This window comes from Malaclemys terrapin, chromosome 2 (genome assembly GCF_027887155.1).
Source record: "Malaclemys terrapin pileata isolate rMalTer1 chromosome 2, rMalTer1.hap1, whole genome shotgun sequence".
Taxonomy (NCBI): Eukaryota; Metazoa; Chordata; order Testudines; family Emydidae; genus Malaclemys; species Malaclemys terrapin.
In genome coordinates, this window is record NC_071506.1 from 239,127,952 (window position 1) to 239,154,697 (window position 26,746).

Here is a 26,746-nt window from a genome sequence, read left to right on the forward strand (position 1 = left end):
CCTTCCAGTCCTACGATTCTATGACTCTGTGATTTTCAGTGTCAGATGTGTACATAACACTGCACTTCTGAGATGTTTGGAAGAGTCACTGCAGAGAAATAGGCAATGAATAGCTCAAGTATTCATCTAAAAAATAAATCAAAATATAGTCAAATAAAGTGATGACTTTTTTTTGAGGTCACTACGATTACAGATTAGAACTTCTTAAAACGTATAAAAAACAATGCACAAAGAGTCCACTAAATTAGAAAAGAAGTTTCAATTTGACCTATTTGTAACCCTTTTCTGGTCAGCTAATACCTATGGCTTCTGGCTTCCTCTCCCCCTCACTCATGAAGTAACTGATTTATTTTAAAATCTGGTATCTAGGTACTTACTCCCTGATCCGCTGGCAGGGTCTCTGCCAGAGTGCTGGACAACAACCCCTATTGAGGGTCTGGGGGTGGGCGGGAGCAAGCCCGCTCACATCTGAAGGCCCCTCCCTAAGGGTATGAGCTACCGGATCCAGATCTCAAGTAAATAGTGGGGACAACTAATGACAAACAGGGACAGGAGTGAGGGTCACAGGTTCATAAGCAGGGAGCCAGAGGATGACACCAAGTAGAGAACCCGGGACAGCGCCCCCTGCTCCTAGAAAGCATCCAGGAAGCCAATGGACGCAGCCCAGAGGAACTCTGCCCAGATACATGAGCGAAGGGAGGAGCAGAAGTAGGTCCCACAGTTGCAGAGTACCTTCCCTTCCAGCATCCTCCTCCTGGTATGGTGGATGGCCACCTTGACCAGCGCCAGGAGAAGGTTGATGAGGAGGTCTTGTAACTTTGTGGGGCCATACATGGGGTGTGCATAGATCAGGAGGTGTGGGGAAAAGTGCAGCCAGAACATGAGAAGAAGGTTCTGGAGGAGCCAGAAAAGGGGCTGCAACCTGGCGCATGTGAGGTAGATGTGTGCCAGGGTCTCCTTCACGCCACAAAAGGGGCAAGAGTTGGGGGGGGGGGGTGAACCATACCAAGTACATGGGCCTTGGAACCAGGGTGGAATACACACTGGCCCACCAGGGTGCCTCACCCTCCACAGATGGTAGGAGTTCCTGCCACTTGGTGTTGAGCCGGGACACAAGGGTGAGGAAATGAAAGGTGTGGAGCATGACTGTGTACAGCTGGGATAGGTGCAGTTCATGCAGCTGGCTCAGGTTATGCAGAGGGAGTGGCTGTGGGGAGCTCAAGGGGCCAGGGCCCAATGACAAGATCCAGAGCGCCAGGGGTGAAGGGCAGGCGGGGAGCATCCTCCCGCAGGACTCCGACAAGGAAAACCCAAGAGGTGGAAGGTAAGACTGCCCTCACCTCCTGGAGTAAGTACTAGGGGGTAGGAGGGGTGGAGAGTCCCATGCGTCGGCCAAACACCAGTGGATACACCCAGGCCTCCCCCTTCCTCCCACCCCAGTTGTAGTTCAGCAGGTCCGGTTAAATCAGAGCCCTCGGAGGCGGCGGAGGAAGGCACGTGGCACAGTGCTATGATGGACTACCTGCACCATAAAGGAGTCTCTGCAGGGCCTGGAGGCAGAAGACATGGACTGACTGCGCAGGCAGAGCAGGCCCTGTCTTCCTTCCTCCAGGGGGAGACTCAGAATCCCCGCAGAGACCCAGTGCAGCCCTGGCAAAAAGAACTCCAGAGTTAGCTGCTCAAGGCGGGCCAGGGTACCCTGCAGGCTCAGGGTGTTGAGCCGGTGCCAGAGCATGGACAGGACCAGCTGGTTAAACATCAGTGCCCTCCCTTGCAGGGAAAGGCATCAGAGCAGTCCTGTCCACCTCCACAGCTGCTTAGCCACCCTGCCCTCCAAGTTGTGCCAGTTCTCTGGTGGGGAGGGATGGGTGGTGGAAAGGTAGATGCCCAGATAGAGCAGCGGACCCACACGCCACCAGGTCGCCTGGAGCACAGGTCGGAGAGAGCTCGTCTGCCCCAACCATCAGGCCAGAGCTCTTGAGCAGGTGACCTGGGAAGAGGAGACCACTGGACAGACAGTTTGGCAGGCCTCCACCCACGCCAGATGTCCAGGTCCTGGACCACGAGGAGCACGTTGTCAGCATACACTGACAGGAACACCCGCAACTCTGGCTCATGGAGCACCAACCCCGTCAACCTCCTGTGAAGGAGAAGAAGGAAGGGCTCGATGGCCAGAGTGTACAGTTGGTCTGACAGCGGGCAGCCTTGATGCCCTCCTCAACCAAAGATGGCAGGTTCAGCCAGGGTCTAGTTGAGCCAAACACTGTGGAGGCGTACAGCACATGAAGAAAACCCACAAACTGGGGCCCGAAGCCAAATGCATGCAGAGTGCCTGGGAGATACCCAGGGGCCACCCTGTAGAATGCCTTCTTCTGGTCCAGGGACAGGAGGGCGAATGACGGACCATCGCCATACCTGAGCAGACGAAGATCCGAGACCAGATAAAGATTATCAAAACTGGTATGGCCCAGGATGGTATAGGTCTGGGTGGGATGGACCACAACCACCTGCATGGACCCCAGCTGCAGCGAGATGGCCTTTGCTATGACCTTGTAGTCCATGATGAGGATTGACTGGGACACCAAGTCCGAAGGTCTCGGTGGTCCCCCATCTTGGGCAGCAGGGCAAGCACAGCTAGCCTGCATGACAGGGGGAGCACCCCACTCCCTAAGGAATCGACCCAGATGATGACGAGGTCTGGGCCGAGGACATCCCAGAACATGAGGTAGAACTCCACTGTCAGCCTGTCCATGCCTGGGGATCTATTAATGGACATCAGATGAAGGGTTTCCAAAAACTCAACCAGAACAACAGCACCTCCATGACAGCCTCTTCCTCCAGCAGCAGCAACTCCTCCGACAGCAGCAGCAGGCAACCAGTCAGGAGAGGCCCCAGTGTAGATGGTGTCACACACACACTCTCTCTGGGAGGATGGCCAGAAGGTTCCCAATAAACAGCACAAGGTGTTTTACTAGAAAAAAGCCCTCTGAGCTGTTTGTGGGCTAGAAAGTAGCCAGGAGTGAGGCTGGCCCTGACACCCCTGGGGACTTGTCTGGGATTCTTAGCTGGCATGAGGATTTGGTGGCCCAGACAATGGAGGAGACACTGCAATGGCTGTTTGCAAGTGCAAAACCTGGACAGGGTGGGGACACTTGTCCCCTTAGCCCCCCCAATTGGTGCCACTGATACATAGCCAAATACAATGATCATTTCTGAGCAACAGAACATTGATAAAGATTTAAAACGTCCTAAAGTTCTCAAGGCCTGCTGATTCTTCCTCTGAAATGTGCCCTCTTTCTCTCCCTGAGACATGCAAAGCCTCAAATGCTTGTTTAGACTTGAATCCTATTTAAAGTTTAGGTCATCCTATCAGGGAAGAGAAACAACATCATGGGACACAGATGATTAATCACACATAAACAATGGACAATGAGTAACAGTAACCTTAGCACTTGTGGATAATCCAGAGGTTATCACTTATTTGCACAATGAAAACAATACCAAACATGATATTAGTCTCTACTAAAAAAGCAGTAGAGAATGAAACTGAAAATATTGTAATACTGTTATGAATTGATGCTCTGGGTATGCTATCACCTTGAATACTGGGCTAGATCCTCAGGTAGTGTAAGTCAGTGTAGCTCCATTGAATATATGCTGATTTATACCAGCTGATGTTCAGGCCCACTGTGGTCAGTTTTGGTCATCCCCATCCAAAAAAGGCTATACGGTGGAGGGGAATCCTGGGAAGCTCTTGTTAAAATGCTACCACCAAACTGAAGAGAGAGTCAATGTGATATGCTGCAATTCACTCCCTCTCTAGAGGCTGCCAAAAGGAATGGCTCATCCATGGGGCCTCATACAATACTTCGGAAATGCACATTTTTGCCTTTGGAACAAATCTCATTGCCATAGGAATCCACGATGTTCCAGAGGGAGGGTCCACGAACCTTCCCATTTGAAATTACACAGGCTGAAGTCTCTGCTATATTATCAATATGCACAGTATATTTGTGATTACCAAAGAACACTCATAGTGAAAAGCATTTAACAAATCTTCCCTTGGAAGGGGTGTTGCCTTCCTCTTTGGTTATGTTTCCGATAAAACGTTTTTGCTTACATAGGAAAACAAATGAACAAACTCATGGCCCTCATTCTTCCCTGTCTCTCCACTTCTACCACCGCATGCACCCTTGTGGTGCTGGGATTTATGATGACCTAAAGGAGGAAACAATTTGTGGCACTTCCTTGTTAAAATATTGGCAGCAGCATGTCATTGGATATATCCAGAAAGAGAAAAAGTCCAGAGAAGGGTAAAAAGAAGAAATGATGAAGCAAAGGGAGATTTCCAAATCAGAAGAGATTAAAAATACAAGGACTGTCTTGTTTCTGTTTTGAAGAAAGGAGAAAAGGGGGTAATGTGATGGAAATATATAAAATCATAAATAATAGAGAGAAGGTGAGCTGGGTGTTATTTAGTCTCTCCCCTTCTAAAACATAACAAGGGAATAGTCAACAAAATAAAAAAGCAACATATTTAAAAATGATCAAACATTTTACACAATATATAATTAATCTGTGAAACGTACTGCCACCCACACTACATTAATGAGCCAAAGTCAAGGGCGCTGGAACAATTTACATAGTGGGGGAGCTGCGAGCCACTGAACCAAACTAAATCCTGTATATGAGAGTAACTACTTCAAATTAAGGGGTGCAGCAGCACCCCCAGTTCCAGCAGCTATGGCCAAAGTACTTAGTAGGATTTTTAAAAGAATTAGATGTTTATAAGAATAGCAAGAACATAATCACCAGTTACAATAGCTAAAATAAGAGAGACAAGGCGGGTGAGGTAATATCTTTATTGGACCAACTTCTGTTGGTGAAAGAGACCAGCTTTTGAGCTCCATAGAGCTCTTCATCAGGTCTGTTATGGGGAGATCAGCCCCCATGCTTCAGGACATAACTAGGGTTCAGATTTTTGAAGCTATTTAGGTGTTGCTGCACTTGGCATTGCAATGCCTAACTGATTTGGAAGCCTAAATTTCATTTTCAAAAGTGATTTAGGCATTTAGAAGCCTAAATCGTATACACTGTCACAGGGATTTTGGCTCCACAAGTGCCCAAATTTTGACAATGAGACTTTGGATCATAAATCAGCTAGGCATTGCAATACTGAATACAGCAATGCCTAAACATTCTTAAAAACCTGAGCCTAGCTGCCTGATGTTAAGAAAAAACTCCTCTATTAGCAGATTACTGCATAACTGACCTTGTGGCAACTATAAACCTTCCACTGAAGCATTTGGTACTGACCACTTTCAGAAAGAATACTGGACAAGGCAGACCATGGATGTGATCAGCTATGGCAATTCCAATGGTCTCGCAAAATATTACAATAAACAACAAACACTAAAAAGCTTTACAGCCCATTGTAATGAATTTTACTTATAACCATCTTTAATATATACTGAAAAAGATATAGAAGTAAGGTTATGACTCCTGACATGGAATTTCAAACATTCACAGAATTTACTCTAAAGCTGAAATCATTTAAGGTTCTGTCCAGATGAAGTTCACTTATCTGATTAATGGTCTATAGATGATCCACAAGCGTACTGCTGCTGATGCTATAACACCATATTTGGGGGTATTTCCTAGAGCTTGGTTTGAAATGGGTTCATAATTTTTTTCTCAGAACTAGTTTGCATGGGTTCTTTGGCTGTGCAGTTTGAAGACACTCACATCTGTAATGTCCAGTTTCCTCATGTCTGAATCTCATTACAAAGCTGCTATTTAAAAGGCAAAGTCTGATTTTGTGGATGATCAGGTGGGTTCACTAGAACCAGAACTTGGACTAGTGAGCAAAATATAATTCTGGGTTTAGGGGATATAAAAAAGGCATTTAAATGGGAAGGAATGCGGTAATTCAAAAAACAAAAAGTCCATCTCTCCCTCTCACTTCATCTGCCTCAAAAATACGTTGTTAATGTAGAGTTACGTTATATACAGTATGTTGTAAGTTGAAAACACTAAACATTTGAAAGTCACATCAGAACATAAAAAAGTGAAGGTTCCACAAATGTCACCACACAGCATGTACCTACTGGTAATAAAAACGTGGAATCCAGGAAATTCATAGATACTACAACAATTTGAGAAACTTTTCATGTAATTGAATACAATTCAGTATGCAATATATTCTACTCAAGTACAAGCTCCTGTTTCTCCTCCGTGCAGAAAAAGAAAGGCTTCAGCCTGTGACTATTAATGTTGTACTCTGGCATGTGTGGCTGATTTATGTGGAGTGCACAAAGTAAAGGGTACATATCTGGCCTGCATCTGCTATATCTCAGAGGCATACTGAGAGTGTTGTAGCCTGATTGATAAGCGGGTATTTGCTTTTATCTACTATGCAATAGTTGAAAGGGTTCTGCTTCCGAATTAGCTACAGTAGTGAGGTTGTCAACAGAACGAGGACCATGAGGAGCATGAGAAACAGTCCATTATGTGCTCTCTGACTAGCAATATTATAAAATTTGTTAGTCAAACCAACAGGATCACAACCACTATAATATAGGAAAGGAGATAGAGCCAAAACAACATTGTCCAACACTTGCATACTCACATCATCCCTTTTGGGGAACCCCAGAATAGGTGAAACGATCTGCATATGGTCATTCTAACGTATCCCACTGCCCACAGGCTAGGTCTTACCTTTCATAGGCAGTTACGCTGCCCCCCACAATATATTATAATATTTAATGATGGTTTCAACTTTCTTTCCTTGTACGTACTTCCACGTAACAATATTAGGGTCCCTATCTTCACTAGGTCTATTAATCATTTACATTATTCTTACATCAATTAGTTGCCATGGTACACCTGCAGTTAGTTCATGTAAGTTTTGGTTAAGCTCAACATACTTTTAAACTTTCCTAAAATTCCAGAAGTATACTTCTGCAGTACCTCCCTTTGCCTTTCCCTATCATGTACCACTCTCATTTATTGTAATCCTTATCTTGTGACTTAAGGTCAATCTATTGGTTAAATACAACTTACCTAGTAACTGCCTATGTCATCACTGCCTTAGCTAAGGCTATTCTAAGCTATTCTAAGCTAATTGTCATGCAGCCTGAGGCCTGTAGGTCCTTTTGTTACAGCTTTGTCTATAAAAAGAACAGGAGTACTTGTGGCACCTTAGAGACTAACAAATTTATTAGAGCATAAGCTTTCGTGGGCTTTATTTATGCTCAAATAAATTTGTTAATCTCTAAGGTGCCACGAATACTCCTGTTATTTTTATAGATAAAGCTGTAACAAAAGGACCTACAGGCCTCAGGCTCAGGGGTCTGGAGCACATGAAGGGGTCTGGAGCACATGACTTATGAGGAGAGGCTGAGGGAACTGGGATTGTTTAGTCTCCAGAAGAGAAGAATGAGGGGGGATTTGATAGCAGCCTTCAACTACCTGAAGGGGGGTTCCAAAGAGGATGGAGCTCGGCTGTTCTCAGTGGTGGCAGATGACAGAACAAGGAGCAATGGTCTCAAGTTGCAGTGGGGGAGGTCCAGGTTGGATATCAGGAAAAACTATTTCACTAGGAGCGTGGTGAAACACTGGAATGCGTTACCTAGGGAGGTGGTGGAGTCTCCTTCCTTGGAGGTTTTTAAGGCCCGGCTTGACAAAGCCCTGGCTGGGATGATTTAGCTGGGAATTGGTCCTGCTTTGATCAGGGGGTTGGACTAGATGACCTCTTGAGGTCCCTTCCAACTCTGATATTCTATGATTCTATGATTCTACTCCTGTTCTTTTGCGGATTCAGACTAACACGGCTGCTACTCTGAAACCTAACTTTATCTATGTTTTACTCATAAATAGTTTTTACATATCTGGATGGGTACAGGATGACCTAAATAGAGATGGTGGTATTTCTAGTCATTATATACATATTTGTATAGGCTGAGTTTAAAGATCATAGTGGAGTAGAAGATGATGGAGGGTGTTGTCTATGGAGTCTATGTGGAAGATAATATGTGATCACTGTGGGAGGACAGCTGTGAGCAGATCAGGCGTCTTGCCTGCACAGGACATTTTGGTTACCCATGATCAATGGATGTTTTTCCAAGACCTCAGATATGTGGAAATACAGGGACAAAGGATGGGGAGGTGTTGTGGGGGGCAGCTGATCAAGGCAAAACTTTTGTCATGCCTGGGCAATGTAGCTGTAATGAAGAATGTACATTCACCTATAACTGCTGAACAGTCACAGTATCAGCTGGATCTGAAGGAAAACTGGGCATAGCTGATACAAGACATAGTGAAGTGGCTGAATCAGGACTCTGAGTCCGGGAATGTTCCCTTGCAAAACTATAATGTATATGATACGAGGCTAAATAATACAGTTGGTTTCCACTAACTAATAGAATAACAACATGATGATCTAGAGAACTGACTTCCAGACTCTGAATAGCATACATTTTTTTTCGTATTTTCCATCTGAATCAGTTAGCTCAGCTAAAACAGCCTGTATTGAAGAGACCAAGTGAAATGCTTTCTGCTGCCCCTCTAAATCACATGGGGTATGCTCAGCCAATCCGGGACACAGGAGAAATTCTATGTGATACCTTCCCAGAAACCATGGTTCAAATTTGGCTCCAACTTAAAATGGCACTGGGGAACATGAGCATCAACATGTCTTTGGATATCCTGGCACAGCAACACAATATTTCCCATAGACACAGAATCTGAGCTCGTTGTCACTGTAGGAGAGGTTAACCCAAGTTGTTGCATGAAGGCACTGTGCTACATGACTATCCCAAAAGACAGAGATTTTCAGGGGTCCAGACCCAATGCTTGTATCATATCATGGCAGAAAGTGAGACGATCTACCCTACCTGCTATGGGAGAAGTAAGAAGAAACTCAATTAGTCAAATCTTGAAGACATCTTTGTGCCTTGAGGGGATGAATCTGGCTCCATACTTGTTCATTTCCATGAACTGGTTTAGCTTTAAAGTGCATGTCCTGGCAGATTTTTAATTCATGGGGTATATTATTCTCTCTGTCTTCCCCTTCCCATACAGGACTGGTCAGAATCTGGCCATTAACTTGAATAAAACCATATTCCTTTTGAATATGCAATGGGTATTTTCTCCACTTTAATATTTTGTTTAGAACATGAAGCTGCACGAATATCTTAAAATGATCTGAACATAATTAGGATGCCATGCTCTCAGATGTGTTGAAGGGACATATCAGACTGCCAAATAGGATACCAAGAAAAAGAATGTTCTTATTTCAAAGATAAAAATATGTATGGCATATTTACTGTGCAGGTCCAGCTTCTTGTGGAGTTGCTTTTGGGATAGTAAATTAGAAAAGCATGTGAATTTAAGGTTACTTAATCAGGTTGAAGCAGTTACTCCAATTCCAGCAACTCCCTCCCACTATGTTACATCTGATAATGTACCAAAGTCCAAACATAAATTTAGTTCAAAAAGATCTTTGGTCCTTAAATGTAAAATGACCATTCAGTTTACACAACTAGCCAGGTAATACATATTCTTCCAAAAGAAGCAATTTTTACCACAGCATAATCTGCAGTTTACTAATCCCCAATTGTAAAATTTTACAAACTGAAACTTTTCCACATGCTTTTTGCATGCCAGGATTCCAAACATAATTACAGTGGAAGGGTATTAATAAAGGGTCTGGAGTCTTGAACCAAGCCATGCTCCATCATTTGGGCAATGTGATGGAAACAGAGAATATGAGCAGAAAATTCAGATGATTTCAGGCTATGTCATGTGAAATCGAAAAACAATGGGGAAAGAAGTGTAAACATGCACAAGGAAATGAAGTGTCAGACTATTTTTAAATTGTCTATAGACTTCTGAAGAGGCTTGGCCATGCAATAGCATTGAGTGAAATTAAATGGTAGCTGGATAGCCCATAGGATAGTCAAATGCTAATTTGTTGAAGAATCCTCATATTGCTTAAGTCATTTTTACCAAGATACCAGCAAAATGAATGTTCAGAAATGTGGTGTATATTTATGCATTTTAAAGTTGAAAAATCACATTGAACATCAGAGGAGTGAGAGTAGGCAGCTTGGGACACAGAGGACGCAAGGAAGTGAACGTGGGTGGGAAAGCATATGTTGCTGCCTGGATGAGGAAGTGGTACACCACAGTTACTTCATAAGTGCAAGGTCTTTATAAACTTATTCTTTTAGGGGTTGTTTTAAATAGAGAATGACACTCAGTCCCTGACAGGGCTACATTATTGTTTCAGAAGGATTGATGCTTTCTCAAAACATTAGACTGCTGCTTGTACTTTTTCCAAAATTGTCTGTTTTTAACCTCGGCCTCTTCATCCAAGCAATAGGCAGATGGGTTGCATAGCCAACTCTGTTTTGCCTAGTAGGAAATGAATGGCTTACTGAATCTTACCTGACAATGGAAAACATATTCTGGTGTGGTTTTCTTAAACTTCATGTTCCAAACTAAGGCCACCCCATCTGGCTCATGTGGAGCATCTTCGTTATTGTTATAAGAAGCAACCATCAATTCAGGGTACTAGACACGAGAGAACAGGCAGTAGGATTAGATTCTGTTTTGGGGATGAAGAAACTATGTGAAATCATATGAGACAGAAGCAATCATTTCTCACGCTACATGTGGTAACAAGTATCTGGTTTTAATAATAACACACACCACTCCAAACATACTGTTTAGCTACACTTTGGTTTTATATTTTATTAGTAAAGTCCTTAAAGATTTCTCTGTTGGCTTCATATAGCGTCCTCTCAGATATCACCAGGATAACATTATTTACTGTAGGTAATTCTCTAAAACATATAACTTAAGAAAGACTTCAGATATTCAAACTTTGCTATGAAAAAGGTCCCGTTACAGAAATTCTACTAAGAGTGAAATCTGAAAATTTAATTTGAATGCTTAAAACATTTCCTTTCTGAGACTATGAAATTTTAGTCTCCATCAATTTATATAATATATATATTTATATTATTTATAATATTTATAATATTTATATATATAATATTCAAACAATAGATCAGCTTTTATTCTGAAGTCCACATTCTTCAGCAGGGTAGAGAGTTGCTTTTTCCTTCTTATTTCAGAATAAGAATAAGGCATATAGTACAGAAGATTCAAATAACAAATGAAAACCTTCTTCACACAGGGTCTAATTCTGCAAGATGCTGAGGTCCTCTTTTGGAGTGCAGAGTGCCCTCAAACAGGATTTGAGGGCACTCATTACAGTGAAGAACCAGGTCCATATTTTCTAGTACAGTCAATCTCAAAGAAAACATGTATGATGAATTAGACTTTCAGACTATATTGATTTCAATATATTGTTTTCAACTATCATAAGCAAAACTAATTTAAGTATAGGGAGCCAAACATATTTCTGATGTAAGTCTATTTACTTCAGTTCAGTTACATCAGGAATGAGAAAAACCAAGAAATCTACTTTATTACAAAAGAATCTAACCTAATCTTGCTGAAAAATAAGCATATATATATATATTTATATAGAACTGGCATATGGGTGAATGAGTACATCATTATGCAAATACTTTATGCAAATACTTGCTTATGTATTTCATAATTTAAGCTAATAAGTGACCATTAAAATTGGCCTGGGCACTTTTACGATCGTTAAAAACCCAGGTATCAAATATCAAGATCAAAATAATAATATTAACAATAATCTACCCACACAACACAAGTCATTTATACTGTTCTCATCCCCCCCTTACACACATACATATACTTCAAAAAACTCTATCCCTCAATCCAAATGCCCAAGATCAAAAGACGAGCTTTGTATCATGTCCAGGTTAGAAGATATGGATTCTGGCAAACCAATGGGGCCCTCATGGAGAATGACTTGTCATCAAGCCTCTCCAGTTTCAACCAAGAGTGATTCAGCTCAAGTTCTTCTTCTGGTATCTGCAGCATTACATAGGAAAGCTGGTGAAATCTCTTAATTCCAAGCTATTTACCACTGTGCAAGGGAAATGTAGAGCTGGGAGAAACAGCTCTTCAATACAGACAGCTTCTATAAAGATAATGGGCCAAATTAATTCCTGATGTAACTATAATGACTTCATGAAGTTGGCCCCTTCTAGTTTGAAGCCTACAAAGGCATTTTTTAAAAATGTTTTAAAACCTTTTTTCATCCTCCCCCCATCCTTCAAAAGTTCCTTTGGAGCAAAAAAAAAAAAAAATAGAGCTGAGTGTGATAGAAAAGACCTAACTTGTGTCCATCTTTATGGACCAGTGTTTCATACAGCTGATTATGTTTTTATTCAAGTTTTATCATTCCTAAGTAGAATAGAGGCCAGACCCCAGACCCCTCTTCCCATGTGTGAGGGAATATTTGGTTAGCATAGGGCTGCCATAGCTGCTTTCATTTCACCTCCTCTCCCAACTCCAATGTATGGGACATTCTGGGGAAAAGGAAACATGGCTGGGTTGCACCTACATTCCGGCATTCCCTGGCTGCTGGAACAGCCCTTATGGGCCATTGGCACCTGATACAAAGTACAGCATCCTTAAGACTGATCTGCTTTACACCAGAAACCAGCCAATCCCTCCCAGGATTGTGAGAGAGTTAAAGACTGCTTAACTGTGTACCTAAGTATCTGTTTACCGGCAAAGTTGCCTATTTGGGGCTAGTTCATTCTCCTGTAGAAAGCAACTGGAGGTTTCTAAGTGACTTTATGGTAGCCTGTCTGAGCACAAACAAATGCCGGTTTGTAAGTTATCAGTTTGCATGCATTCTGGAGTCATAGTGTGGGCATCAACTTGTAAATTTACTCCCAACTTTAGATATTCAGTCATTGATTGGCATCATATTGAATTGGACAACCACCATTATGAGGAGTTTTGACTTGAAAGGGTGATTGCTATTGAGAGAGGAGGTGAAGCACTATGAAAATTATCAGGTGGGCACCTCTCAGGGGTTGATGAAGAAAATCCTGACTCCCAGGTCCCCAATCAATGAGTGCACACCAATCCCCCTTTTGGGAAGGCAAGGGTAAATCCCACAGACAAACACCACACTTAGCAATAGGACAATGCTTTTATCTGAAGGGAACAAGCCCAGGGACAAAAACACCACACTTAGGTCCTGTCTACATTAAGGATAGTTTTGTAAAATGTCCCACCCTTGGCCTGCCTTTGGGGTGATCACACGAGAGTCAAGAAGGATCAGGGACACTATGTGTCTGAACTCTGTAGCTTTCCACTTGTTTTTGGCTTTTTATCTGATATAACCTCATTCTAAACCAAGCAATGTGATTTCCCTCCCTTTTTACATGAAAGTTGAACCTATCTGGGCATTTGCCTGAATAAAAGCTGAGTAAGGACCAAAGACTTTTACCCTTCTTTCTACAAAAGAATGAGCGGACTACTGGATTGACTTCAATTGTATGAGGGATCCCACATGTCCTGACCCATATATCACAAGTGACTAGGGAACAAGATAATATGTTTAATCAAGGCATCAATGTTCTTTTTATATTTTTTCCAGTTAACCTATTTGCCTTCAGCGTATTTTGCAGGAACAGTTTAATCACAGACAATTGAGTAATGTATTCTGCCGTTCGCCTGATAGGTCAAATACCGTTTGGTACACTAGGCATTGCATAATGTCAGGGTGGGAGTGTGAGCATACCATAAACCTCTGCTTGGTGAGATACGTCAAGCTTGCTCAAGTTCCTTCTCCATTACATGAACACGACAAAGGAAATGTGAAAAGCCAGAGTGGCCCACCCCCAATGAAATGTGGAGTGGCACTGAGAATAGCTCAACTGCACATGCCAAAGAAATAAGGACTCAGGAGCTACTGAGAGGGGAAGGCAGGGAGGGGAAGGCGGGGCAGGGCCACCCCAGAACAAAGAGGCGGGAAATAGAACATGCTTGTGTGCCTGAGGGGCTGAGCAATTACATCTGGCAGTTTTCTAACTCGGCTTTATCTTGCTGTCCTGGGACTACTAAAAGCTGCCTGTTAGGAAAATATCAGATAAGAATTCCATGTAATTTCCAGCTCCTGAACAAGTGAACAACCATGATAAGCATTTCCTCAGGCTTATACTTGATTTCTGTGTAAATCCATATGTGCTTAAAGGCCACCCACATGCCAGTACATACCTCTTGTAAAATTTATATTCTTAGGTATGAAAGCACAGAAATAAATTCTTAATTTGAGTCTTGGGGAGTCAGTTATATAGACAAAAAAACTCAGTTCACATGCAGATGAGATTATATCCCATTGTTCCTAAAGTATCTTGGATCGTGTATAATGTAACCAAGGCACTATGGCCTATGTGACACATTAAAACTAAATTATTTGGGCCCCCTGATCTAATGCAGGACTGTCTCTCCCTGGCTTCCAATGCCTTTCATTCTAACTGCCTGCCAATTCACTGCTTCCCCTCACCTTGTCAACTGTCATTTTAACACACAAAGACCCATCACCAGGTATGGAGGGACAAAAGACAGTCCTACTCTCTTAGGAAGTGTACAGGAGGATGGAGAGAAAATTATTGCTAGTCAGAATCACTGGGTGCCTATTCCCTGCCTCTCCCCATCCACATACACTGCTCATCTACTTCAACTTTAAGCACATAAACTTTTACACATTAAGCTCCTAAGGTGCTCAGGAGCCAGGATATTTCATGTCCTCCTCATCTGCTGCTCCCCTTTCAACTAGTCACTGCTCCTGTATATCTCAGAGACCTGCAGGAAAGAAGCCCCAGTACTGAAAACCTGGTGTACTCTGTGGCAAGCTGGACCTAAAGTCATCTGTAAGACCCTTCAGTTTTCGTAGAGCTCTGCTGAAAATCTCTGTGGCAGAGTCAGGTACATTCAACATCTTTTTTAAGGCATTAAATATGAAAAATAAAACAGTCAAAATATTCAATTCTTTGTGCTAGTTATTCCTGCCTGCAATTGTGTTTACTTTACTTGGTCGTCAAATTATAAACTTTCAATATGCCACAAACTTTTGTACAGAAAATGTGTAACTGTAGGGTAGAAGTTGTTAGGAGAGTGGAAAACTGGAGGTTTTACCATTTGGGTAGGGTATTAATACATAGTTTAAATATTAAGTCATGATTTTTAACATCAAATACAAACAAAAGACAGATTCAGATACTCACTAGTCTCCCCCTCCCCCTACACACACACACACACACACACACACACACACACACACACACTCTTTCATAGCCAATTGTTAACTAATGCCTAATGTCAATGAAACAAAATCTTACCAAATAAAACAGAATCAAAGATTTATATGTGGTTCACAACTGCAAATCTTACCTGAAGAGACCAATCCATACAGGTGACAACGCGATGCTTTGACCAATGCTCATCATAGAACTGACGATTAAAGGAAAGGTTGGCTCCGGCTTGAACATCTCTGTGTGGATTCAAACAACAAAAGGTATGCTTTAAAGTACCAAGGCTTACTTGCCATGACCACAAACGTAAGGATTTCTGACTGCCCCCTTTTCCCATTCCCTCTTTCCCAGCCTTGTCATCTTCACTTAATAATCCTGTCCTTGGCTATTTGGTGTTATTGGCCAGCTTACCTGGGAGTAACAGAAGAGTCACATTTTTGCATTTGCGTACATATTTGACTAAAAGCAGAATTGCTAATTTCCCCCCCAAGCCCTCCCCCATTCAGCTTCTTCAGTCACTGTGGACAAACATCCTTGCTGTCACTTAGGCCCATAACCTGGGCATCATCTTCAATTCTGTCCTCTCTCTTGATCCTCACATTCAGGCTTTGTCTAAACCTTGCAATTCTTTTTGTGTAACATCGCTAAGATACAACCTTTCCTATCCACCCACGCAGCTAAAAGTCTCATTCTGGCTCTCATCATCTCATGTCTTGACTACTGCAACATCCTCTTCTCTGGACTTGACAAATGCAATCTTGCCCCAATCATTTCCATTTGAAATTCTGCAGCAAAGACCATTTTGCTAGTTCATTACTTTGATTGTCACCCCTTCCCTTGCATCCCTTCACTGGCTCCCCTTTCTCTATCCGTCAAACATGAGCTATTTGTCTTAATTTTCAAGACCATTCTCAGCCTATCCCTACCCCACCAATCATCTCTCTCATGCTACTGAGATGTCACTTCCCACCTCCAATCATCCAATGATTCTAGCCTTCATCACCCACTTGTTACATTTTCAAACAATGATCCCTTTCTCCCATGTTGCCTCTCATGCATGGCAGGAGCTCCCTGTAAACATCCACAAAGCTAGTTCCTTATCCTCCTTCAAATCCCTTCTTAAAACTCTCCTGTGCCATGATGCTTACCAAAAACTTGACAATTGTGAGGCAAGTGGTGAACTGTAACTACTGCCTATCACACTGACTAGTATGATCTCATTGTTTCCTGGTGCTCCTCCATCTGGCCTGTCTGTATCCAGCTGTTGTTTTTTGTCTTATACTTAGATTGTAAGCTTTTGGGGGCAGGGACCATTTTTTGTTTAGGGTTTGTACAGCACCTAGCACAATGGGATCCTAGTCCATGGCTGGAGCTTCTAGGTTCTGCCACAGATCAAATAATAATAAACAACATATTCCACAGTGCCTATGAAATGCGTATAGTTCTTCTAAAGCCATAATATGCCCCAGCTCCAAATCCACATAAGTTATCGCCACTCAAGTTATAATGACTGTCTGGTCCTATATATGTATTCCCCTACCACATGTTACCTTCTTGTGTTCATTGTGGATTCACTCATTGCAATGGTCTAAGTAAGGTCTTCAACGTCATCTAGGGTTTCATTGCCAACTGTCTAATTGCACAAAACCAAACACCCTTACCCTGCCATCTGCCTCGCCCTTCCCCCGAGGCCATGCCAATGCCCTGCCCCTTCTCCGAGGCCCCACCCCTTCTCACTTCATCCCCACTCCCTCTATCGCTCGCTCTCCCCCCACCCTCACTCACTTTCACCGGGCTGGGGCAAGGGGTTGGGTGCGGGAGGTGGTGTGGGCTCTGGGCTGGGAGGTGGGGCTGAGGGGTTCAGAGTGTGGGAGGGGGCTCCGGGCTGAGACTAGGGCAGGGATTGGGGTGCAGGAGGGTGTGTGCCGCACAGACTCTGGGAGGGAGTTTGGGTGCAGGAGGGGGCTCAGGGCTGGGGCAGAGGGTTGGGGTATGGGAGGGGGCGAAGGATGCGGGCACTGGGAGGAAGTTTGGGTGTGGAAAGGGGCTCAGGGCTGGGGCAGGAGGTTGGGGTGCAGGAGGGATGAAGGGTGCGGATTCTGGGAGGGAGTTTGGATGCAATAGGGGGCTCAGGGCTGAGGCAGGGGGTTGGTGTGTATGAGGGGGTGAGAGGTGCAGGCTCTGGGCGGCGCTTACCTCGGGTGACTCACAGAAATGACCAGCATGTCTGGCTCCGCATGCTGCCCCTGCCTGCAAGCACTACCCTCACAGCTCCCACTGGCTGCAGTTCCCAGCCAATGGGAGCTGTGGAGTTGGCACTCTGGGCAGGGCATGGGGGGCAGCGCGCAGAAACCCGTTGGCCACCCGTGCGCCTAGGAGCCAGACATACCGGCCACTTCCGGGAGCCACGTGGAGCCAGAGCAGGCAGGGAGCCTGCCTTAGCCCTGCTGCACCACTGACCAGACTTTTGGCCTATTAAAGACTCCCAGATTGCTAAAAATAGTCACCGGGAGATTGAGGCCGATTCCAGTAGACTCCTGGCCAATTCAGGAGGGTTGGCAACCCTGTCATGGAAGCCCCATGGTAGCCTGGTAAGGAGCACTAATACTTCTTAGAAGACAACCTCCAAACCCATTTTGTGTGGAAAGATGGACTCTGCACCAGCTCCAAATAGAACAGCACAAAAAGGAGCAAGCCTTGTGCAAGGGGCACTGGATTTATGCTTATAGAGATTCAGTGGCTGGGCAGCTCCACAGACGGGCAGTTGCTATTATTCCAACCCACAGGCTAGAACAGCAGCAGAAGCCCTCTGGTCTGCCTGCAGGCTGGCAGTTGAGAAGTAGATTCCATCACCCCTAACTCCACTTAGTTTGGCTCTGTGAGGAGAATGGTGGTTTCAACGGATTGGGTTGTTCAAAGTTGTGTCTTCATGATTCTTCTTGAACTTTAGACAAAGAAACTCTTGCTTTAATTTAAAGATATTTAATGATTGTGATCTTGCATTTACATAGCACCTTTCAGCTACATGGATCCAAATACTTCACAGATTGTATTAACTGGCTGTATAAACTCTGTGTAGAGGAATCACAGGAACCTCTGGGGTGAACTGCAGCTGTTCAGTAGTGGGCAGTACATGAAGAATACTGTATCCAATTAAAACTGTGGGGGGGAATTTTAGAGCTTGTCCACACAAAGACTTAGTGCATGCGAAACTAGGGTATGAATCTACAGTTCTCTAGCCTGCCACTCAGTATCCGGCTGGGTGGACCCTGCTACCACACACTAAATATTCCGTAGTACACTTTGCCGTGTGCACCACAGAACTTTTAGTGCACCACAGCAGGGTCCACATGGCCAGTTAGTGCACAGCAGGCTAGTGTGTTGTAGATTCACACCTTGGCTTGTCACATACTCACTGACCATGTAGACAAGCCCTCATTTAGGCAGAATGCAATTACTCCAAGTGGAAACTAGCTAAGATTTCAGAACTAACACCCTACCCTTGAAATGTATAATGACATATTAATGAAAACAGGTGATCAAGACCTTGATTTTTTTTATATTGTCTGAAAGATAGTGCTATAATAAAGAAGAATCATAATGAAGAAGTTGTCCTGAACATTCCTCTTGATGATCTAGTCAGTAGCTCAGTTGCAAAGAGCCAGATTTTTAAAGTAGTAAGGAACATTAGGGGATTTTCAACTCCAATAGAAGTTAGGCTCCTAGTCACTTTTGAAGATACCATGAGCCTTTCCATATCTTTAGGTGCCTAACTACCCATAAAAATCTGGTCCAAAGTTTAAAAAGGAGTATGAAATGACAAATAATAATCAGAGGGAAAAATCATTTTTCCCCAATATTTTCCTTGTTTTCATCAAAATTTGAAATGTTGTCAAAATATTGAAATTCAAAAAATTTAGACTAGCTCTAATAAGAATTTTAAAAGAAATCAGTGCAATCAACCATGAAGCTATTTTACAAAATAATTCACTATAACACACTGATTATAGACTTTCAAACGTATCAACCTCTGAGCTTTAATCGTCTCTCTCTGTACAGTATTCTGTTTTTTTTAAAGATGCACCTTTGTCAGCTTTTCTTCAATATACATTAGAGTGGGGTGTTATTTAAAAAAATAAAAAACTGACCCATCTTTCTCTTCTACATCTCTGCCACTGTAGTCAAAGAATATGTCTGAATCTTCAGCCAAAGCTCGCTCAATTACACGTATTGTTCGGTCGAAAAATATCAGGAATTCTTCTGAATGGAGAATCTGTTGTTTTTCTTCCTCTGTCAATTCTCTAGGAGGAGCTTGCAAAGTACAAAAACATTGTTAAGAATATGACAGCTGAGACCTTGCCAAATGAATCAAAGTCTTCAGTAAAAAGGAACTTTTTATATGAAAGCTCATTGCAGTACTGACAGGAATAAATCACTGCTTTACATTTAAAATCATTACTAAGAATTATTTTAAATGTATCAAAATGTACTCCTGTATTCACAGAATGTGGCATTTATGCAGAAGAGATCTTATATCTTGCATATTTATTATTCTGAAGAAGAAAATACTTAAGACCCAAAATTAAATAAACCCTTCGTTCATATTTCAGGAAATAGTTCTGACTGACATTAATTGCCATACTAAACTTGAAAAAGCATAGCACTTATATAACAGAGGACCTGTCTTAAATGCCCTTTTAAAGCAGATAACTTTTTATGGCTAAAATAAAATAATCTTCTTAACTTGGTAAAAGTTATACTACAGTTCATTGTATTAAAAGGGCTGCTGGGATTTCACATCAGATAATATTTCTGTTCTGTTCTTTCATTTTCTTCCTGGTGTAACTGGTAAATTTTGTTCCTGTTTTGGATAGTTTGTGAGGCAATGAAATAAATAGCTAAAGTTCCCTTCGCATGTTAACAGTGAAGCAAAATCTAAAAAACAAACCAATTCTATTTTCTTTAAAAAAATTATTATTTGTAAAAGAACTTTAAAACCAGAGTGGACGGACTTACAGTACAAGTCCCTGCTCACTGACACCATCAAAAGCTACAGAGAATGAAAATCTTTTACAGGCATAATATTTTTTGAGCCAGATTCTGACACTTGATTAAAAATATGATTAACCCTTAGAAAACTAGACATTTTCCAAATGAATGACCATTGGAAGAAATATGACTACTTATATGTAGGTTTGGAAGAATTAGATTTTTATTGGTTAATGCTGACAAACATCAATTTCCCTGTACGCACACAAATTGACAAAATAATATTTCCATCAATAATAATCAAAATTTACAATTAGGCAAAGTAAGAAAGTTGCTGCTAGAGAAATTATTACAGTTTCATTTTAGGCTATTTACTTTGTATATTTTTACATGTGATGTTGACAATTTGTGTTTTAACAATTATAAAACTAACTTTTTGATTCTCGTTATCTACTGTCATCAAATAATTATTGTCTGATCCTCCCCATTGTCTGATCCCCCCATAATGTTCTGCAGCTCTGAAAATTTAAATTGATAAAATTCTAAAAAAAATGCTTAAAAATATACATTGATATTATCAAAAATTAAGGATTGAATTTTGCCAAGCCTACTTACATGAGATGGGGATTTTTAGCATTGCACACTTAATTTTGTCAGTTTGTGTGATCACAGCATATGCTTATATTGATTTATAATCTGTGGCTAACATATATGATACCTATGTTATACATCTCCAAGGTTCATCACACTTTGCTACATTACAGCCTGATCCTTAGACGTGCAGAGCTCCTGCAACTCCCATTGACTTCAACTGGAATTGTGGGTGCTCAGAACCTCTGAATACCTAGCCCTTAGATTGGCTTATAGCCCTGAGTAGGTGAAGGTGCCTCCCAGAGCTCTCCAGTGCACAAGGGAGCACACCTATTGCTACACCCCTTCACAATATACTCCCCTTTATGATGGTGGCCAGCTCTGTTGCTGGTGGAGAAGAGGGGTGGGGCCATGGCCTCATCTCTTCACTGTACCTTGTGGGATTGTGCAATTGTAGGTGGAACTTGCTAGGGTGATGGTGGGGGCACAAGTCGGGGAAGGCTCTTTGTGCCCTGCTCTTCACACTGTGTACTCACTCAAGGGCCACCCACAATTGGGTCATATATAACGATCCTATTACAAAGGATTTGGGCCAGATCCTTCAGTTTACACTAACTGGGCCCAAATTCTGAAAAGGACATTTTCAATATATTCCACCAGTTAAAAAACACTCCTTACAAGATGCACTGAGTTTACTTTCCTCATAGGGTTTAATAACCTGTTCACAAACTATAACTTGAGCGTGGATATAAGGAGAAAAGGAAACTGAGAAGTTCTTAGAGTTCCAAAGCTAAATTCTGCTTTCAGTTTATACCAGCCAATTCCAGTGATTTGTAATGCATTGCATGCTATCTCTATGATCTTATAAATCAAACACAGTAAACTGAATAGCTGTCTTTACCAATATGCCATTTTAAACGATTAATCTTTGTTTTAGTTATATTAGCTACCTTGGAAAAAGGGTGGAGTATCTACCTTTGGAAAATGCCACAGGTGTTATTGAATTTACAACAAATTAATCCTGCCAATGGACCAAATTCCCAGCTGGTGAAGCTCTAATGACTTCAGTGCATAAAAGAATATGGCCCAACATTTGTAAATAGGCTTGCAAACAACATATCGTACAAGAATCAACAGCTAACGAAGTGTTTTTCTAAAACTACAGATTCCAACCGGTACTGATTAATAGCCGAATCAAAGGTCTTCTATGTTTGAACTGATTGTTCAGAATTTAATTGAAGTATTTATTTTTGAAAAATATCTCACAGTCTCTCCAGGTCTTACTTGCTTAAATAGCAACAGCCCAAAGGTTAATTCAATATACTTAAATTTACCTTGTATCTCTGAGAACACCTCGAGAGCACTGATATTAAACTGTAACTTCATACCTTGGTGTACCCTAACACTTAATGAAACTCAAAATGACAGAGTTCAAAGCTACACTTCAAAACTATGTTCCACTTGCTGAGCTGTAGTATATAGGATTTTTGTTTCAAATACCAGATTGACAAAGCTGTGCACACCCCTTTTGACATTTTCCCCTCAGTAGCTTTATATTGGGTTTTGGCCTTAGAAGGCTTGGCACCACGTTGCACCGAAGAGGACACAGGAAACCACATTTGCTCTCAGATACATGGATTCATTCAGGTAGCATGGAGGTAGCAAAAGCAGAATATTTATCTATGATTCTTATATAGCCCCCAGCACTGTAGAACCTGAACACTTTGCAGCCTTCACTGTGTTTATCGTCACAACACCCCTGTGAGATAAGGAAATACTATTATCCCCATTTTACAGATGTAGAACTGAAGCACAGAGAGACATGACTTGCCCAAGGTCTGTGGCAAAACAGGAAACCAAACCTGGGTTTCTCAAGTACCAGACTAGTGCCCTAACCACTGGACACCCTTCTCTCTCTTACTAATGTTTGTCCTTTATAAGTCTGTCCTACTCATCATAATTGCTCTATATGTTTAAACTGCAGGGCCAGTTCAGATAGTGCAGCCAAATATGCAGCAAGTCACGGGGGCCCATCTTACCCCATAAAGGCTGAAATATTAGTGGGGTGTTTACTGTTCATGTTCCAGTGTCATATGACTTAGAATATGAGCAGCACTCTGAAAACGAGAGCTCTGAATGACCTGGAAAAAGTTAGTGCAAGGAGAGGCACCAAATGTGATTCTGACCTTCCTTGATGGTACGAGAGAGGAAAGAACACCTGGGACCTGAGCCCTGCGCAGGACTATTTTTTAACCCTGCTCCCGTCCCACCCTGCAATGCCCACTCCCAATGGCTCCCGCATTGTTTCTTTCACTTTTATCCCACTTCCACCCGCAAAAACCTTAGATTCCGCAAAAACCACAAGAAACACAGATTCCCCTGCTACCAAAATAAAAAAAAAAAAGTTGATTAATATACACACACACACACACACACACACAATTTAGACGCAATTTTTACCACTAAAAGAATAAAACAAATATTGCTTTAACCATGTAAAAAAATTAGGGCGGTCAAACAATTAAAAAAATAATCATAATTAATCATGAGATTAAAAAAAATAGTTGCGATGAATTGCAGCTTTAATCACACAGTTGAACAATAATAGAATACCAATTTAAATTTATTATAAATATTTCTGGATGTTTTTCTACATTTTCAAATATATTGATTTCAATTACAACACAGAATACAAAGTGTACAGTGCTCACTTTATATTATTATTTCTATTACAAGTTTTTGCACTGTAAAAAAGATTTTAAAAATAGTGCAATCTACAAGTCAAAGCATGAAGGGGCATATGAATATTTAGTGTATCTGGCATGTGAATACTTGCAATGCCGGCTATAACAGTTCCATGCGAATGCCTGTTCTCACTTTCAGGTAACATTTTAAATAAGAAGCGGGCAGCATTATCTCCCATAAATGTAAATGATCTTGTTTGTCTTAGTGATTGCCTGAACAAGAAGTAGGACTGAGTGGACTTGTAGGCGCTAAAGTTTTATATTGTTTTGTTTTTGAGTGCAAAGATTGTGCAAAAAAAATCTACATTTGTAAGTTGCACTTTCACAATAAAGAGATTGCACTATAGTACTTGTATGAGGTGAATTGAAATTTTTTCTTTCTTTTGTTTATCTTTTTTACAGTGCAAATATTTGCAAAAATAATAATATTAAGTGAGCACTGTGAACTTTGTATTCTGTGTTGTAACTGAAATCAATATATTTGAAAATGTAGAAAAACATCCAAAGATATTTATAATAAATTTAAATTGGTATTCTATTATTGTTTAACAGTGAGATTAAAATTGTGATTAATTACAATTTTTTTTTAAATCTAGTTAATTTGTTTCGCATTGATCACTTGAGTTAACTATGATTGACAGCCCTAAAAAACATTTTAACTCCTGGTATAATAGACATCAAACCTCTTTCTATCCCTTGCTTAAATTTAAGTGTTAAAACCTTTATTTAAAAAAAAGAAAAACTTGCTTTACTTTGCTGAAATTCTATTTATGACAAACTGATGAGAGGTTTAGTGTTTTTCCGCAAATTACTGCAGTCTGGTTTATTTGCCCACCCAGTCCTGCCTGCCACAAAGTACATTTTACCTGCTCCCACTGTTATGGCAGCAGATCCTGTGAGACCCACAGAATACCAGTCTTGTGGCAGGGCTCCACCTGGGACCCCTCCTAACAGAGACTTTCGACTTCCCCTTTGACAAGGGCAACATACTGCCCACCCCAATATAGGCAATAGTCTGCTCAGTAACAAAGAACTCATTATTCCACACTACAGACCATGCCATCTACTGCCCAGGGTGTAATCTCCTTTCTCTAGGCCAGCTAATCCAAGCTAACATGGGAGCCTATTAAATGGCTACACAATAGGGTTGCTTGAACTGGTCTAAGCTTTAACTTTGAAAGGCAAATTCTCTGCACAGCATCTGGTCCATAGACAGACTGGGGACGAGGAAGATGCACGGGGTGTGGGCAAAATCCTACCCCCAGGAAACAGAGCAGCTGAGTAGTTAGTATCTGTAGCCTCTGTTGAAGCTCCATGATCCAATCCCTCTGTCTCCCCCAAGCCAGACACCTCCCTCCCACTATGCACTGTGATATTAGTGGTCCCTGTGGAGTTCCAAGCCAGGTAGGGGGTATACACATCCCCTGCATGGCCTTCCTATGCAGTGAAACTATTACCACGGCAGGAGAACAGTATGTCGGTAAGTACATTAGATGGGGGCATTGCATGTAAGAAAGGAACAACTGGCAAAAAATACATGTTGACCTACTGTAGCATCCACTACTGAATAGTAATTAGCACTAAATGAACTCATGTGGAGAGGAAGCCTGTAATGAGACAACATCCCAACCTCACCAAAGAACTGCTTTCCCAGCATCACAAACAACAAGCATGACAATACAGTGAAAAGGCATAAAAGGAGAGAAAATGAATGTGGAGGCAAATGGCAAATTAATTTTAAACTGCTCCAAATGATTAAAACTATCAGGAAATATAAATTCTTTAGTTGGGCATTTGCCAGCTATATATGCCCCTTCCCCCTCCACAAAAAAATCAGCAGAAGGGAGAAAGGAAAAAAATAAACAGCTTGACAACTCCAGGGTGTTCATGGGCAATGAAGACATGAATGGCTGCAGTTTTGCCTCAGCAAAATCTCCCTCCTAGCTAGCGATCATCTGTGTGAAGCCAACAGTCTATTAAACCCTCTTCAGTATCAGAAACACCTTGGCTAATGTTTGTACGACATAAACAAGCTTACCTCATTTTTCTTACTGACACACCAGATGCCCCAGGCAATATTAAGCTTCATATTTTAACCTTATTTTCTTGTTTCATTCGGCTGCCTCTGAAGTTTTATTTGAGGCGAGCTCTGCTTACAAGAATGTTAATATCATTACTTTTTTCTAATGCAAAACACTTCTGCAACTCGTGACAAATACAAGTATAAGAGGAAAACTGAAATACACATGGTTGCTCTTTTTAATATGAAGATTTTTCCACCCATTTATCTTTCAGAGCTACTTCCATTTCCCTCCAGATCCTTATCCCTGTATGACCATTACCTTGAATAAAATAAAAAGGTTCTATGTAATTTTCCGCAATTTTTTCCCCTTCTGGCAGCTTCCAAATACTTTGATCTCAGCTTTCAAGAGACACACAAATTTCTTCTGAGGAAACTAAGAGAAGCCTAAGTGGCTGATCAAAGTATTTTTTTCCCCAGAGGCCTTGTTCACCTCAATGTGCCCACAGCATCTTCACAAATTATATCTGACAATGCAATATTGGGCTTCAAATTTATTTACTAAAAACAAACAAAATATATATATAAACAAAATAAACAAAATATATATAGAATTTTCATACCACTTTGATGTTTAACACAGGTTAAACAATACGATATTTAGTTTACCAGCATCAAGTGAGTATATATGCTGATTCGCTGGAATTTAATAAAAATAGTTGTAAACAATGTGGACCAAATTCTGCTCTCCTTTAAAATGAGGCAACCCCATTCACTTTGTACTGAACTGGCTAATGTGTATGTGCACCACTGTCTTCTACTGGATAGAACCAACATAGATAAATAATGCATAGGCCCTATACTGCTGATTGCTAACAGATTCTTCTAGCATCTTATTAGATAGAAAGAGGGTCCAAGTTCTATCCCCACTTTGACCGTGAAGTTCTGATGGGCCGTAGCATGATGCATAATGACAACCATGAAATCCTAGGGGGCCCTGAATTTATTATAACTTCAACGGGGTTGTATCATGTAACCGTAAGTAGAATTTTGGTCTGATGTCTCTGGAGCTGTGTGGGATCGCAACAAAAGTCAATAAACTCTCTGTATACATTTTACAATATCATTTTTAAAAATATAGACAGACTATTTCAGAGGAGAAAATATGATGTGCATCCAGAAAC

At 41.5% G+C, this 26,746-nt stretch overlaps 1 protein-coding gene across 3 annotated transcripts in view; it reads right to left on the minus strand.

Annotated features, from left to right (window-relative positions):
* Window positions 1–26,746, minus strand: part of DYNC1I1 (dynein cytoplasmic 1 intermediate chain 1) — a 252,896-nt gene that overhangs the window by 90,508 nt on the left and 135,642 nt on the right. For all 3 annotated transcript variants that reach the window (XM_054020391.1, XM_054020390.1, XM_054020389.1), the window contains exons 8-10: window positions 19,367–19,529; window positions 15,358–15,457; window positions 10,450–10,575 (exon numbers count right to left, since the gene is read on the minus strand). In XM_054020391.1, the coding sequence (XP_053876366.1) occupies window positions 10,450–10,575; window positions 15,358–15,457; window positions 19,367–19,529 (389 nt within the window). The remainder of the gene's footprint in view (window positions 1–10,449; window positions 10,576–15,357; window positions 15,458–19,366; window positions 19,530–26,746) is intronic.